Below are 12,602 nucleotides of genomic sequence, written 5' to 3' on the forward strand. Positions count from 1 at the left end.
TCTCTGGGCCGGTGGTCCTGGGTTCTATAAGAAAGCAGGCTGAGCAAGCCATTTGGGAGCAAGTCAGTAAGCTGCCCTCCTCAGCGGCCTCTGCATCAGCTCCCGCCCCCAGGTTTCTGCCCTGCTTGAGTTCCTGCTCTGACTTCCTTGATGATGAACAGTGATGTAAAAGTGAAAGCGTTAGGAAAGTTGGGAATCACTGATTCAGAGGCAGCTGAAGCTATGCTACATTTCAGCATTTTAAATAAATTCAGGTCAATACTTAAAGAAATGTTACTGTGAATCCATTTCTAAGACAGTGTTAAAATGTCTCACATCTTGATTTAAGTAATTATTATGTGAACACATTTATCAAAACTCACCTAATAGTAATTTAAAATCTGTACATTCGAGTACATGTGAATTATCTCTCAATTTTAAAAGCATATATTGGAAAATAAAAATGATTAGGCTGACAACTTTTTTCCTATTGGCCTCAGGCTTCCTAATGGAGCATCATCTATCACAGTGACACCTCCGGCCCTCTCTGCCTCACTGGGCAGCCACCTCCGTCCCCTTCATTCCCTGCACAGGAATAACTGATGAGGTTAATATACTGAGAGGAGCCAGGGACAGCGGGTGCTGTGCAGTTGTAGGCCCAGCTAACTGGAGGCTAAGACCAGAGGGTCATGTGAGCCCAGGCATTCAAGACTCGGTAATACAGTCAGAGTCCAGTCCAGTAGCTAGTTAGCTAGCTAGAGTGAACGTGGACACTTCTGCCTCCTTTGTGGTCTTGTTTGTTTCTTTGTTTTGTTTTTCAAGACAGGGTTTCTCTGTTTAACAGCCCTAGCTGTCCAAGAACTCTGTAGACCAGGCTGACCTAGAACTCACAGAGATCCGCCTGCCTCTGTCCTGGATTGCTGGGACTAAAGATGTGAGCTGCTACCACCTGGCTTATCCCTTTTGTGGCCTTAATCTTTTGGAAAAGGTAACAGTTTTACTTCTCCAAACCTTTGGTTGCCCACATTTGACAAATACAGAAAATATAAAATTCAGCAGCGCGGTTCCTGACAGTTCCATGTGACGGCAGGAGTCAGTAAATTTTATCAGTTTAAAATTCCGTGTGAGCCCATGGCACATGTCTTTAGCGGTTCTGAATCTCAGTAGGAAACAGAGGGCGCTATTTTAGACTCTTTCATATACACTATGATAAGAATGTCTTTAGCGGTTCTGAATCTCAGTAGGAAACACAGGGCGCTATTTTAGACTCTTTCATATACACTATGATAAGAAATCTCAGGTAGGAATCTTTACCATGCAGATTATTGTTCTTAGAAAGTCCATTTAAACCCTATTTTGTATTTACTGGTAATTCAACACAGTGAAAATGTCTCAATCTCCCATTGCTGATGAGTATTGTAATAAGAAAGAAATGGACAAGCCCCTCAGTAAGCAGAAACGTTTTTTTACACTTTTTGTTTTTGCAGTGGTAAGACTCAAACCAAAGGCTTTATATATACTAGGGAAATATTCCAACAGAGTTATGCTTTAGCCTGAAGATGTATTAACAGCAAAAGTATTTCCCCCAAAAATATCTCTTTCATATAAGACAACGTGTGACTTATTTTATATTCTGCCAAGAGAGCACATACCTGGTAGTCAACATAAATAACTCTAAGCAGAATTTCACTGTTCCAGAATGTCTCTTCTCATGGTGCAGACATTCACGGAGATGCACAGACTTCAGGACTGGGCCCCTTTTGAGTAGCTTCCTTTAAAAAGTTATGTGATATTTAAAAAAAAAAAATTACAGGGTCTGAGTACGAAACACTGGTTAGCCTAGGATTTCCTACGTAGACCAGGCTGACCTCAAACTCCTGAGTACTGAGATTAAAAGAGTGAGCCATCAGGCATGGCCCCATGATGCTTTTATTTGTGATTTTACTTGAAATCTCATTTTTAAAAAAATTTAAAAAGGTGATGGTAGTGCACACCTTTAATCCCAGCACTCAGGAGGCAGAGGTAGGAGGATCTCTGTGAGTTAAAGACCAGTCTGGTCTACAGAGCTAGTTCCAGGACAGGCTCCAAAGCCACAGAGAAACCCTGTCTCGAAAAACCAAAAAAAAAAAAAAAAAAAAAGAATGCCCTGGAGGGCTAAGGAAGAGAAGGTTTGGGTGGAATGGGCAGGGATAGCCTCTGAGCTGATGATGACGTGTTAAATGGAACTTAAGAGGGCTGTCAGGTGTGGAACTGAGGATGTGATGAGGGAAGGCATCAGAGGGACACAGATGTCAGTGATAGGTGTCTGTGGACCGAGGTGGTGAGAGATCTTTACAAAGCATGTTGGGAGAATAAATTTAGAAAGAAGGTTATATATTTAGTTTTGGGCTGTGATTTGTTCTGACTGTAAAATACATAGGAGCCTGGATTGAAGGCGTGGATATTAGTATTTGTAGAGATTATCAGTTAAATCAGCCAATTAGTGTTTATTGAGTGATTCTTACAGTGTATTGCATTGCTTTGTGTTGTAATTTTGAGCTGTTTCTTTAAAATTGTTTTTACTGGGTGAGCACGGTGGTATATACCTTCAATGCTAACACTTGGGAGACAGAGGCAAGGGGATCCTTGATCTCAAGGCCAGCCTGGTCTACTAGCATGGTCAAGGCTAGTTAGGGCTGCATAGTGAGACTCCAAACAAAAGGAGAATAGTTCTGTTTTTACTCAGTTTAGAAATGTTATATTTAGACTTCTGTGTAAATTATTCTCTAGTGCAATCTAGTATCACAGTTTAAATACATGCTAAGTATCGGGGTAGGACATACAGGTTGAACGAGAATGTGGGCACTGAGTAGAACAGCTATTGTTAGTCCCCTTTGGTGACCCCATCACAGATATCCAGCCAATCAGATATTTATATTACAATTCATAACAGTAGCAAAGTTACAGTTATGAAGTAACAGTGAAAGAATTTTATGGCTGGGAGTTAATGTGGGGAGCTGTATTCAAGGGTACCAACTTCACATGGTTGAGAACTACTGAACTAGAACATGCCTTTTTCTTTTAAAACATCTTGATACATATTTTTTAAATTTAATTTTTTCCAAAGAATGAATAATATATCTCCTTAAAATAAGGATACCATAAACTTGCCATGTACAAAACTTGTTTAAAATGTATGCTCTTTGGATGGAGATTTAACTGAGTGATAGAAGACTTGTGTAGGTTTTGGGCTGGATCGCTAGTGCGTGCATGTGCGCGCGCGCACACACACACGGGGGGTTATTTGGAAGTAAGATCTTATTATTGGTCCACTATTTTCAGTTTTTACTGTGTTAGTTTTCTTTACTGAAAATGGTACGGTTAGTATTTATGAGTTAAAAAGACGGCTGATATTTCTGTGTACACCAATCAGATGGTATTAGTATTAAATCTTTACTATCGTGTTTTATAAGCCTTAAGAAGCTTTAAGAATGTTCATGATAGAGTAGACTTTTATCATTTTATGTGTATGATGTTTTGTGTACATGTATGCCCGTGTACTGCATTCCTAGAGCCCTTGGAGGTCAGAAGAGGGATTTGGATCCCTTGGGACTAGAGTTGTTACAGACAGTTGTGTGGATGCTAGGAACCAAACCCAGGTGCTCTGAAAAAGCAGCCAGTCCTCTTAGCTGCTGTGCCATCTCCCCAGCCCTAGGAAAATATATTTTAACACAGCCGTTAAGGATGCATTTGAAAAGCTCTACAGTAGGAAACTGGATCTGTGTGGAAGACACATTGTTGTGCTGTGGACCGCGATGGTTGTGAAGAACACTGGTGCAGCTGCAGATCGTCGGGAGTTCTTCTCATCCTGCCTCCTTTCTTAAAATCATAGAGAACAGACTGTGTCTGTAATGTGTTTACTTCTCACTGGTAAATAGTTTGTCGCTTAAAAGAGAAAAAAACCTAGCTATATTTCTTGTTGGTGATAAAACTAGAGTTTTTCAAGAGAAAATTGAAAACATGGGAAACTTAAATCACATTTGTTACATCGATAGCTTCCCAATATTGAATACGCTTCTTTAAAAACAAGATTCGTGGTGATATAATAAATTCAGTAATTTGAAATTGCTTAGTGAGCTATGTCAGCACTTGGTGATAAACATAATTCAGTGCTAATGTTTTTTAAAATATTTATTTATTTATTACGTATACAATATTCTGTCTGTGTGTACGCCTGCAGGCCAGAAGAGGGCACAAGACCTCATTACAGATGGTTGTGAGCCACCATGTGGTTGCTGGGAATTGAACTCAGGAACTTTGGAAGAGCAGTCAATGCTCTTAGCCACTAAGCCTTCTCTCCAGCCCAGTGCTAATGTTTTTTTTAAGTGACTCATGCAGAAATATAAACAGCCTGTGTACATGAAAGATTTAATGTGCAAGAGATCAACAGATTCTAATGTAATGGTTGGAAATGACCGAGGGGATTGTTTCTTATTTTACTGCATGCATTCAGGGCCATTTGGAGTGTGCGTGGAGGCTAATCTGTCTTGTGCAATGGTTCTCAATGTGTGGTCTAAAGCTCCCTTTGGGAGGTGTTGAGCAACCTTTTCATAGGGGTCACATATCAGATATTGACACTATGATTCATAACAGTAGCAAATTTGAGGAACTGTGTTAAAGGGTTGCAGCATTAGGAGGATGAGAACTGGCCAAGTGGGAACTTTTGTAGCCCAGGAGCTACTGGGTTTTCTTTCACCATGTGATGGTTAGAATATTGAAGATTCTGTTTTTTGTTTGTTTTTTTTTTTCTTCTGTAAACAGATAATCTCAGTGACACCTTAAAGAAACTGAAGATCACAGCTGCTGACAGGACAGAGGACTGCTTAGAAGGATGCTTGGATTGTCTGCTTCAAGCCTTGGCTCAAAATAGTAAGTTCCATTGTTTATTCAAATTCCAGACTAGGAAAGGATCAGATCAGCATTGTTTAGAAATCGGTATACAGTTAGGCATGTAACTTGCACTCACAGACTTTGAATTCTTTTGAATCTTATGTGTGAATGCTGAGATTGTTTCCAGTGTTCTGTCCGCCTACCCACCCTCCACCAAAAGCCATTCAAAACCCAACTGATCGTCAAAGAAAAGAGGAGATTGATGGGTGGGATGACATATCAGCTCCAGAGAGAGCCATTATGGCTTTTTCCCCCCTCAACACCTACATCTGTGCTTTAGAACCAAACAGAAAATAAAAGACTAAACGGTTTATGTGTAAGGAGGAGACAGGAGAAACAAAGGAGATTTAAAATACTTAACATTGTTTTTCTGAGTGCTTCTCAACTTTTAAAGAAATCTTATTTTAAGACCATATATTTGTCCATAGATTAAATTGGAAGGAACTAACAGTGGTCACACAAATTTCTGAAAACCTATGGCCAAGCTTGATATTCCGTGTCTGGTAAATAACACCAGAGAGAGAAATCAAAAAGTTCTTCATTGATGGTCCCAATGCATTATTGCACTTGATAGAATGTGTGTCTGATCACCAATTTTTGCATTATCATAGTGAGTGGATGTGTATGTAGATATACACATCTATATCTCTATACATGTATATACATATTATATCTATATATCTATATACATCTATCTGTCATCAATCGATCTATAAAATGATCTTCAGTTGTTCCCATACTCCTACTTGGTTGTACTGTATTTATATTTCATTATACATTATATATTAATCCTCATGGACTAATTATGTAGCCCTGTCCGAGAACTCGGGGAGAGTATATTGTACGGTTTTAATTTCAGGCACACAGAGGTGGGCAGGTCTCTTTAGATTTCATGAAACTGCCTAGAAAATACAGAATAATGGATTCTAATTCTCCTCATTGAAAAGAGCACTTTCGAAGCTAATCTGTATTTGCTGCTCTTGTCACGGTGACCACAACAACTTGGAGGAAGAAAGATTTCTTATCTTAATTTCAATCCATTATGGTAGGTCATGGAGGGACAGAGTTGGGGACCTTTAAAGAAGAACCGTACTCAACCTCCTTTAGCTAGTACTGACTCCAGCTCCCCAAATAGCATCACTTGTTGGTGGCCAGGCTTCAACACATGAGGCTATCATGGTATTTCAGATTCATACCATAATGTAATCTTTAAAGTTGAGTTTCAATAACCTTTCCTTTTGAGATTGTAACTCTTGTCTAGCTATGTAATACAGAGATGACTGATGAGTTGAGACAAAAAGTTTAATGAGAACATTTGTATAATGCTCAAGATGGTAAAGAAATAAAGAAAAAAAAAAGTCTAATCCTATGCTACTCATCACAGCAGAAGCTTGGCTGTTCATGCCAACCTCAAATGAACTTCTTTGTTTTTTGGTAGCCTGCTGGGTGATGACTTATGAAGATCACAGATACAAAACATCCCTATAACCATAGGAAAGTTTTTTGAAAGGCAGTGGTCTAGAAACTAGCAAGAACATGGTAACCTAATTTTACAAGTGCCTGTGCTGGCAGTTTTACACAATGACATGCTTCTCTTAAGTAGACTGAGGGCCAGCATAATTTTGTAAAAGAGTTGTGCTGTTTAATCTTCCTTTATTTTTCTATTGTTAGTTCATTTCGTCCCCTCTGGGATAATTTTTTTAAAGGAAACCATTAGCTTTAGAAACTGGACGGTATAATGATGGTTTCCTTGGTAACGTGGGTAAAGGCCAGAGTTGAGGAAGGGACATGAGAAAGGGAAGCACAGGATAGTGACAGGTTCAAGAAATATTACCTGGTATGATTGTTGGGTTAAATTCAAAACCTACATGCAGGCTTGTTGCATTTGTGTATTGAAAATGGTCTTAGAATTATGTAGAACAGAATCTTAAGGTCATATACCCATAAGGTGTTTAACAAAACCAACAGAATATGAATTAAAGGCTTCCCAGGAAGATAATAAAAAAGTTTTTCTTTAACTGTCTAAGATAAAGTTTATAAATATTCTCATTTCTAAGACTGCTAAAAAGAATTTGACACAGGAAGAGGTTCTTGTAGTTTAGTAGTTGATTTAAAAATTCATTGGAAAACTTAATACTGAAGAAAATATAATTTTGAAGTATCTACACTGTAACTTTGGCTATTTCAGTATTGGAACTGTATATTATAAATTAAAATTAGAATTTTGAAATATTTTAGATTAAGTTTTTAAATTTTTGAGATTAAAATATAATTACATCATTTACCCTTCCCCTTTCCTTTCTCCAACCTCTACCATTCTCTTCTTACTCTCAGAAGTTCATTCTTGGATATATAGATAAAACCTTACACATCCTGGAACTAACTCTTGTTGTAGATCAGGGTGGCCTTGAACTCACAGAGATCTGCCTGCCTCTGCCTCCTGAGTGCTAGGATTAAAGGCGTGAGCCACCGTGCCAGACAACCTTTTACTAATTCCTTGAGAATTCGCCCATGCATACAGTGTATTTTCATCATTTCACTCCTGTTCCCCCTATAACTACTTTAGGGTCTAGCCTTCCTCAATTTCTTATTTTTTTTTATAGTTAATGATTGGATCTAACTTGTAGTATCTATATGATATGGGAGTGGGGCTGTCCACTGGAGTGTGATCTACCCACTAGGAAATATACCCATAAAGAAAATGGACTTTTCTTCCCCTCATAACCATGAATTGCCAATGGTTTCTCAGCTGGGAGTTGGAGCTTGTGAGCCCTTCCTGCTCCATGCTGGAATGGTGCCTGCCTTGGACTGTACAGGTAACCGGAGCACTATGAGTTATGACTGCATCAGTCCTGCCTTGTCTGGAAGATGCTTTCACTGTAGCCCTCCTGAACTTATGACCTGCCGGTGTTCCCTAAGGCGTGGGGAAGGGTTGGTGGTACACAGGTTGCATTTGTCACTTGATGTCTTGATATCTGTGCTTTTAGCCACTGTAAGTTTGACACTGTTCACTGCACAGAGGAGCTGCTTTGAGGACCCAACGCTTCCTTCATCTGTGGCAGTTTGATCCTGTGTCAATTTAGCAAAGTAGAGTAGGTTCCCCCCTGCAGCCTGTGAGCTCCCAGTCTTGGGTTCTGGGTTAGCTTACAGTACCAGACATATGTTTTCTCCTAGGTAGCAGGCCTTAAATCTAAGCAGAACGTGGTTGCTTACTCTGGTAACCTTTGTGCCATTATCCCCACTTTGTACATGTATAGCATGAATAGTAAAAACCTGGAGACGGATACTGGGGTTTGAGCTAAAGATCAGAAAAGCAAAGCAGCCAACTACTAGAGAGATCTTACCTCTACGGAGACTCAGACAAAGGGGCACTCCTGCAAGGCTCTCCAGCAACCTCAGCCTCCACCCTCCACGACTTCCCTTTATATTCCTCCCTCTGCCCAGCCATCACTCCTGTCTCCACCTGCCTAGTGCTGGGTCACCTTTGTGTGAGCTCTGGTTCTCTTTTAGACAGATTCAATCTTGTGTAGCCCAGGGTGGCCTTAAACTAACAGAGATCCCTCGGCCTCTGTCTTTTGAGTCCTGGGATTAAAGTTGTGTGCCATCACTCCCTGGCATGTATGGCTGACTGGTGTGGCTTCTTTGCCTTTTGATCTTTAGGCAAGCTTTATTTATTACAGCACCAGTAATATACTACTATAGGCATGTCTTGTCAGGCCAGGCCAGTCTTTATTGTAGCTCACGGGGTTAAGAGCTGGTCAGACTACTCACTGGGAAGCTGCCTCCATACTGGCTATTTCATGGTACTAAAATCAGATTTATTTTAAACCTTGATGTATGGCTTTAATGTGGTTTCCTTCTTTCTTTGTTCCCTCCCTTCCTGAGTTTAATGTCTGTCAATTTTTAAAGATAAACAAGCAGATCTGTATAACTCAGTATATTCTACAGAATACATTTTACTTAAGCAAGTTCTCAGTGTAAATCTCTGCTCTAAATTAATAGCATTCACTCATAGAAACACTTCGATTTCACTTTTTAAATATTTTTAGTAAATATATGAAAGCCACCAGCCAAGAAATCAGCCTGTTTGTTCTGGTTTTATTTGATTCTGCTTATAGCGTCATGACTTTTAGTCAATGCTTGTTGAGTTCCAGTGATGTTATTTCATTGTCATCTGGGAGTTTAAAGCAATGAACTACCTGCGGCCACCTAAACAGTTTGGAGTTTCGGTCACCCTGCAAGAGGGGCTACCAGTTTAAAGGCCCAAAGACAAGAAACAGTAGTATTTTATTTCTATTTTCCAAAAACTCTTGTTAATTTTGTTCCATTTTAAACCATGAGAACTGTACTTCCTAGCTAGGGTTGAGTGGAGGGGGTCATCTGTGAAACAATCCAGCATGGTCATCAACTTAAACTCTTATTGCTCAAGAGTTAGTTCAACTTCCTCCACTTCAGAGTGTGTGTGTATGTGTCTGTGTGTGTGTGTACACATGTACATGCTTTAGCTTCCCAGCCACTTCCCTGATGATAAATACCTCATAATGAAAATCACAGAGTTGTGTGTTTAGTATATAACTTGGCTAGAAAACCCAGATTTGTCCTGGTGAGTAAACGGTGTTTAGTTCTGTGTTGCTAATCTTACTGACTTAGTAAGTTCTTAGTTTGTTTCTTAGCCCTTTTCTTTAGCTCATTTTACATTCCTGGCTTCCAGCCAGGCTGTATTTCTAAGCACACTATTAATCTAACAGTAGTCTTCTGTGCCTCCGTTTGGTTTTAGTCTATGGTATGTATGCCTTTAGTAGTAGCAAAACTACCTTCTGTGTAAGGGGCTGAAATACCAGATGTTCATCAAAGCCTCCACCAAATTTACTCTTAATGTAGATTTGTTGCTAACTGAAGAAATGGGAGAAAAGGGTATTGTTTTACTTTTTCATAGCTTTATCTAGAGTAGATTTTACTCTTTTATCCCATTATCAAATGCAGAAAAAGAAGCTATTTCTTGTGCAAGCTAAAGTCAGTCGTTTACTTTTATTTACATTGTATTTCTTAGTTGTTGTTTCCATGGCTCATGGATGTTTACAGCTGATACTAATGATACACTAAACAGAGCGTGGAAGGATATGTGAAAGAGGGCTAGAGAGATGGGTCCACAAACAAGAGCAGCACTCACATGAGCTCCACGGCCACTCAGAGTGAGCTCCAGGGGAGCCAGACATGCATGTGGTGCACATACATAAACTCAGGCAAAAAAGAGAAGAAGAGAAGGGAAGATGATACATGAACACCTCAACTAAACTAAAATGGTCAGGTAAGAAGACATTGGTAGTCCCTGATGAATTAAGACTTTTAGACTTCAGCAGAATAGTCATTAAAACTGCATGTAGCTCAGTTAGAAAATAGGGCAAACCAACTAGTCATATCCGTGCCTTCATCACAAGTAGGAGAGAGTTCAGGTTATCGGGAAAAGAAGTAAACCTCTAAATGTCATTACTCAGTTAGACACTACTCTGGAGAGATTTTTGCAAAGACTGCACAAACTGCAACACAAAAGGGGAAGAGGGAACCAGGGACCAAGGGTGAGCACACACCATTACATTTTTTCTGTAGAAAGGAAAACTAACTTGGTAGGAAAATTTTTATACTTTGACTTAGGCTGGGTTGGAGTATTAGCTGTTTGCTTGGGTTCCAGTTAAAGGCTGGAGGTTGGGGAGCTTGAGATGGAAGAATTGCTCACACCTGGAGCCCAGGAGCTCAATACTAGCCCATAAAACATGGCAAGTTCCCATGACACCCCTCCCTCACGAAAAGAACAAAAGTGCATAGGATCCCATATGCCAATCAAGGGGACTATTTTGGGGAATGAAGGAGTTACTCTTCTTGGATTCCTGGGGAAAACAAGAAGAGAAGTGTCTATAGAAATAAGAATAGCACAAAATTAGAAGACGTGCTGTATTAATTAATTTTATGTTACCATGACCATAATACCTAACCAGAAACGAGAGGAAAGATTGGTATTTTTGGCTCAGGTTTCAGAAGGTTCAGTTCATCGTGACGAGGAGAGCAGTGAAATAAAGCAACTTATATCATGAGGTGAGAAACTGAGACAGAGAAACGGGTGCTTGGTTAGCTTTTTCATTTCCCCCATTGTCGTTGTGTCTGACGCCTGTTTAGCCCGGGGAGTGATGTTGCCCACATTCAGAATGTGCCTTCTCACACTGGCTTATTGTGACTTGAAACGCCCTTTCAGACACCAAGGGGTGTTCTCCCACCCCCACTCCCAGCCTCTTTGATCATTGCAAATCCAGTCAAGTTGTTAACGAAGATTAACTATCATACACTAAATACTGCTTTTGGTTTTGGTTAGACATGAGAGCTTTTGAAATAAAGTCTAGGTATTCGTCTCAAGTCTTTACCTTTACATCATATAAGTTGTATTAAATTAATCATTGAATAGAGATTTCAGGTGAAGTATATAAGGAAGGAAGCAGGAAAGAAACAAAACAAAACCAAATGTTTTAGCTACTGAAAACATTCTTTTTCCCAGTGAAGTCATTTCATGAAGCTGTTATCAAAAACAACTTACTGTAACCTCTACTAATAATATCCTTAAGCTTTTGGAAGGTGAAAACGAAAAGCAGAGTCAGAAACTTCAGGACATAAGCATGTAAGCAATAGGAAGGTGTGAAGTTTAGACCAAGGTCTGCTAGTTTGGATTAACTAGCAGAATGAAAAGACATGACAAGCACTTTAGAAATTAACAAATTAAAAGAGGCTGAAAGTATGGGAAAGAAAAGGTTAAAAATAGAGTAATGGAGGAAAAGAATGACTTGAGGAGAGAATATTAACATCAAAACTAGATCATATTGTGCCTGTAAAGCTAGGTAATTAGTGTGCTAAAGACAAGTGAAAGGAAACACTAAACATACTTCCGGTGAAGGAAGAAGTAACTCTGTTTTAAAGGGACTCAGCAGGTGCTTGTGAAAACTGACCTCATAGTGACCCATAGTGGAAATCTTAATATTTTTAGATTTTTTTAATATTGATTATTGCAGCACTGAGTTATTGTTGATAAAGACTATAAGAAGCTTTAATATTCTTTGATTATTTATTTGATTCAAGTTAACTGACATCATTAATCATGTACAAAAGTCTTCATTATTAGGAAATCCAGTTAGTGTTGGCTTTAGTACACAAATATGGAAGTTCTAGAAGTAAAGAAATAATAACTTTTAGAATGTGTACAATTCATGTTAGCGTTATGAAGTTCTGCAACATTCTTCGTGGCACATGAATCATCCTTGTGGTATGTGCTACTTGCCCGTTTGTCTCTTAGCAGCTGTCTCGGTTTTCAGTACTGTGTATCAGACAAGCCTGTCTGTCTGTAAGGGTGATGCCGCTAGTATCTTGTTACTTGTGCTCAGTGACCCTTACATTACTTAATAATACACGACTCCAAGGTGGTAATGTTTGCTGTCTGATTATGCTGACAAAAAAAACCTCACAAAGTACCTCATTTAGGTGAAAAGGGAAGGGTTCTCACTAAATAAAGAAATCATTGTATTCTGTTGTTGCAAAGGCTTATGGTAAGAACAAACCTTTTTTCATCCATCAAATTGTAGAGAAGAAAAATAATCATGCAAATTCTGCTGTTGTGCCTCAAACTAGTCTAGAGAACAGTATGTGATAAAAAATAG

At 39.2% G+C, this 12,602-nt stretch overlaps 1 protein-coding gene across 4 annotated transcripts in view; it reads left to right on the top strand.

Moving 5' to 3' along the window:
- Window positions 1–12,602, top strand: part of Rap1gds1 (Rap1 GTPase-GDP dissociation stimulator 1) — a 113,736-nt gene that overhangs the window by 17,804 nt on the left and 83,330 nt on the right. For all 4 annotated transcript variants that reach the window (XM_041653195.1, XM_041653205.1, XM_041653216.1 and 1 more), the window contains exon 2: window positions 4,780–4,887. In XM_041653195.1, coding sequence (XP_041509129.1) covers window positions 4,780–4,887 — 108 coding nt within the window. The remainder of the gene's footprint in view (window positions 1–4,779; window positions 4,888–12,602) is intronic.

The sequence above is a fragment of the Microtus oregoni genome, unplaced genomic scaffold, assembly GCF_018167655.1.
Source record: "Microtus oregoni isolate MIOR12 unplaced genomic scaffold, Mior012 000000F_ref0000247, whole genome shotgun sequence".
Classification (NCBI taxonomy): domain Eukaryota; kingdom Metazoa; phylum Chordata; class Mammalia; order Rodentia; family Cricetidae; genus Microtus; species Microtus oregoni.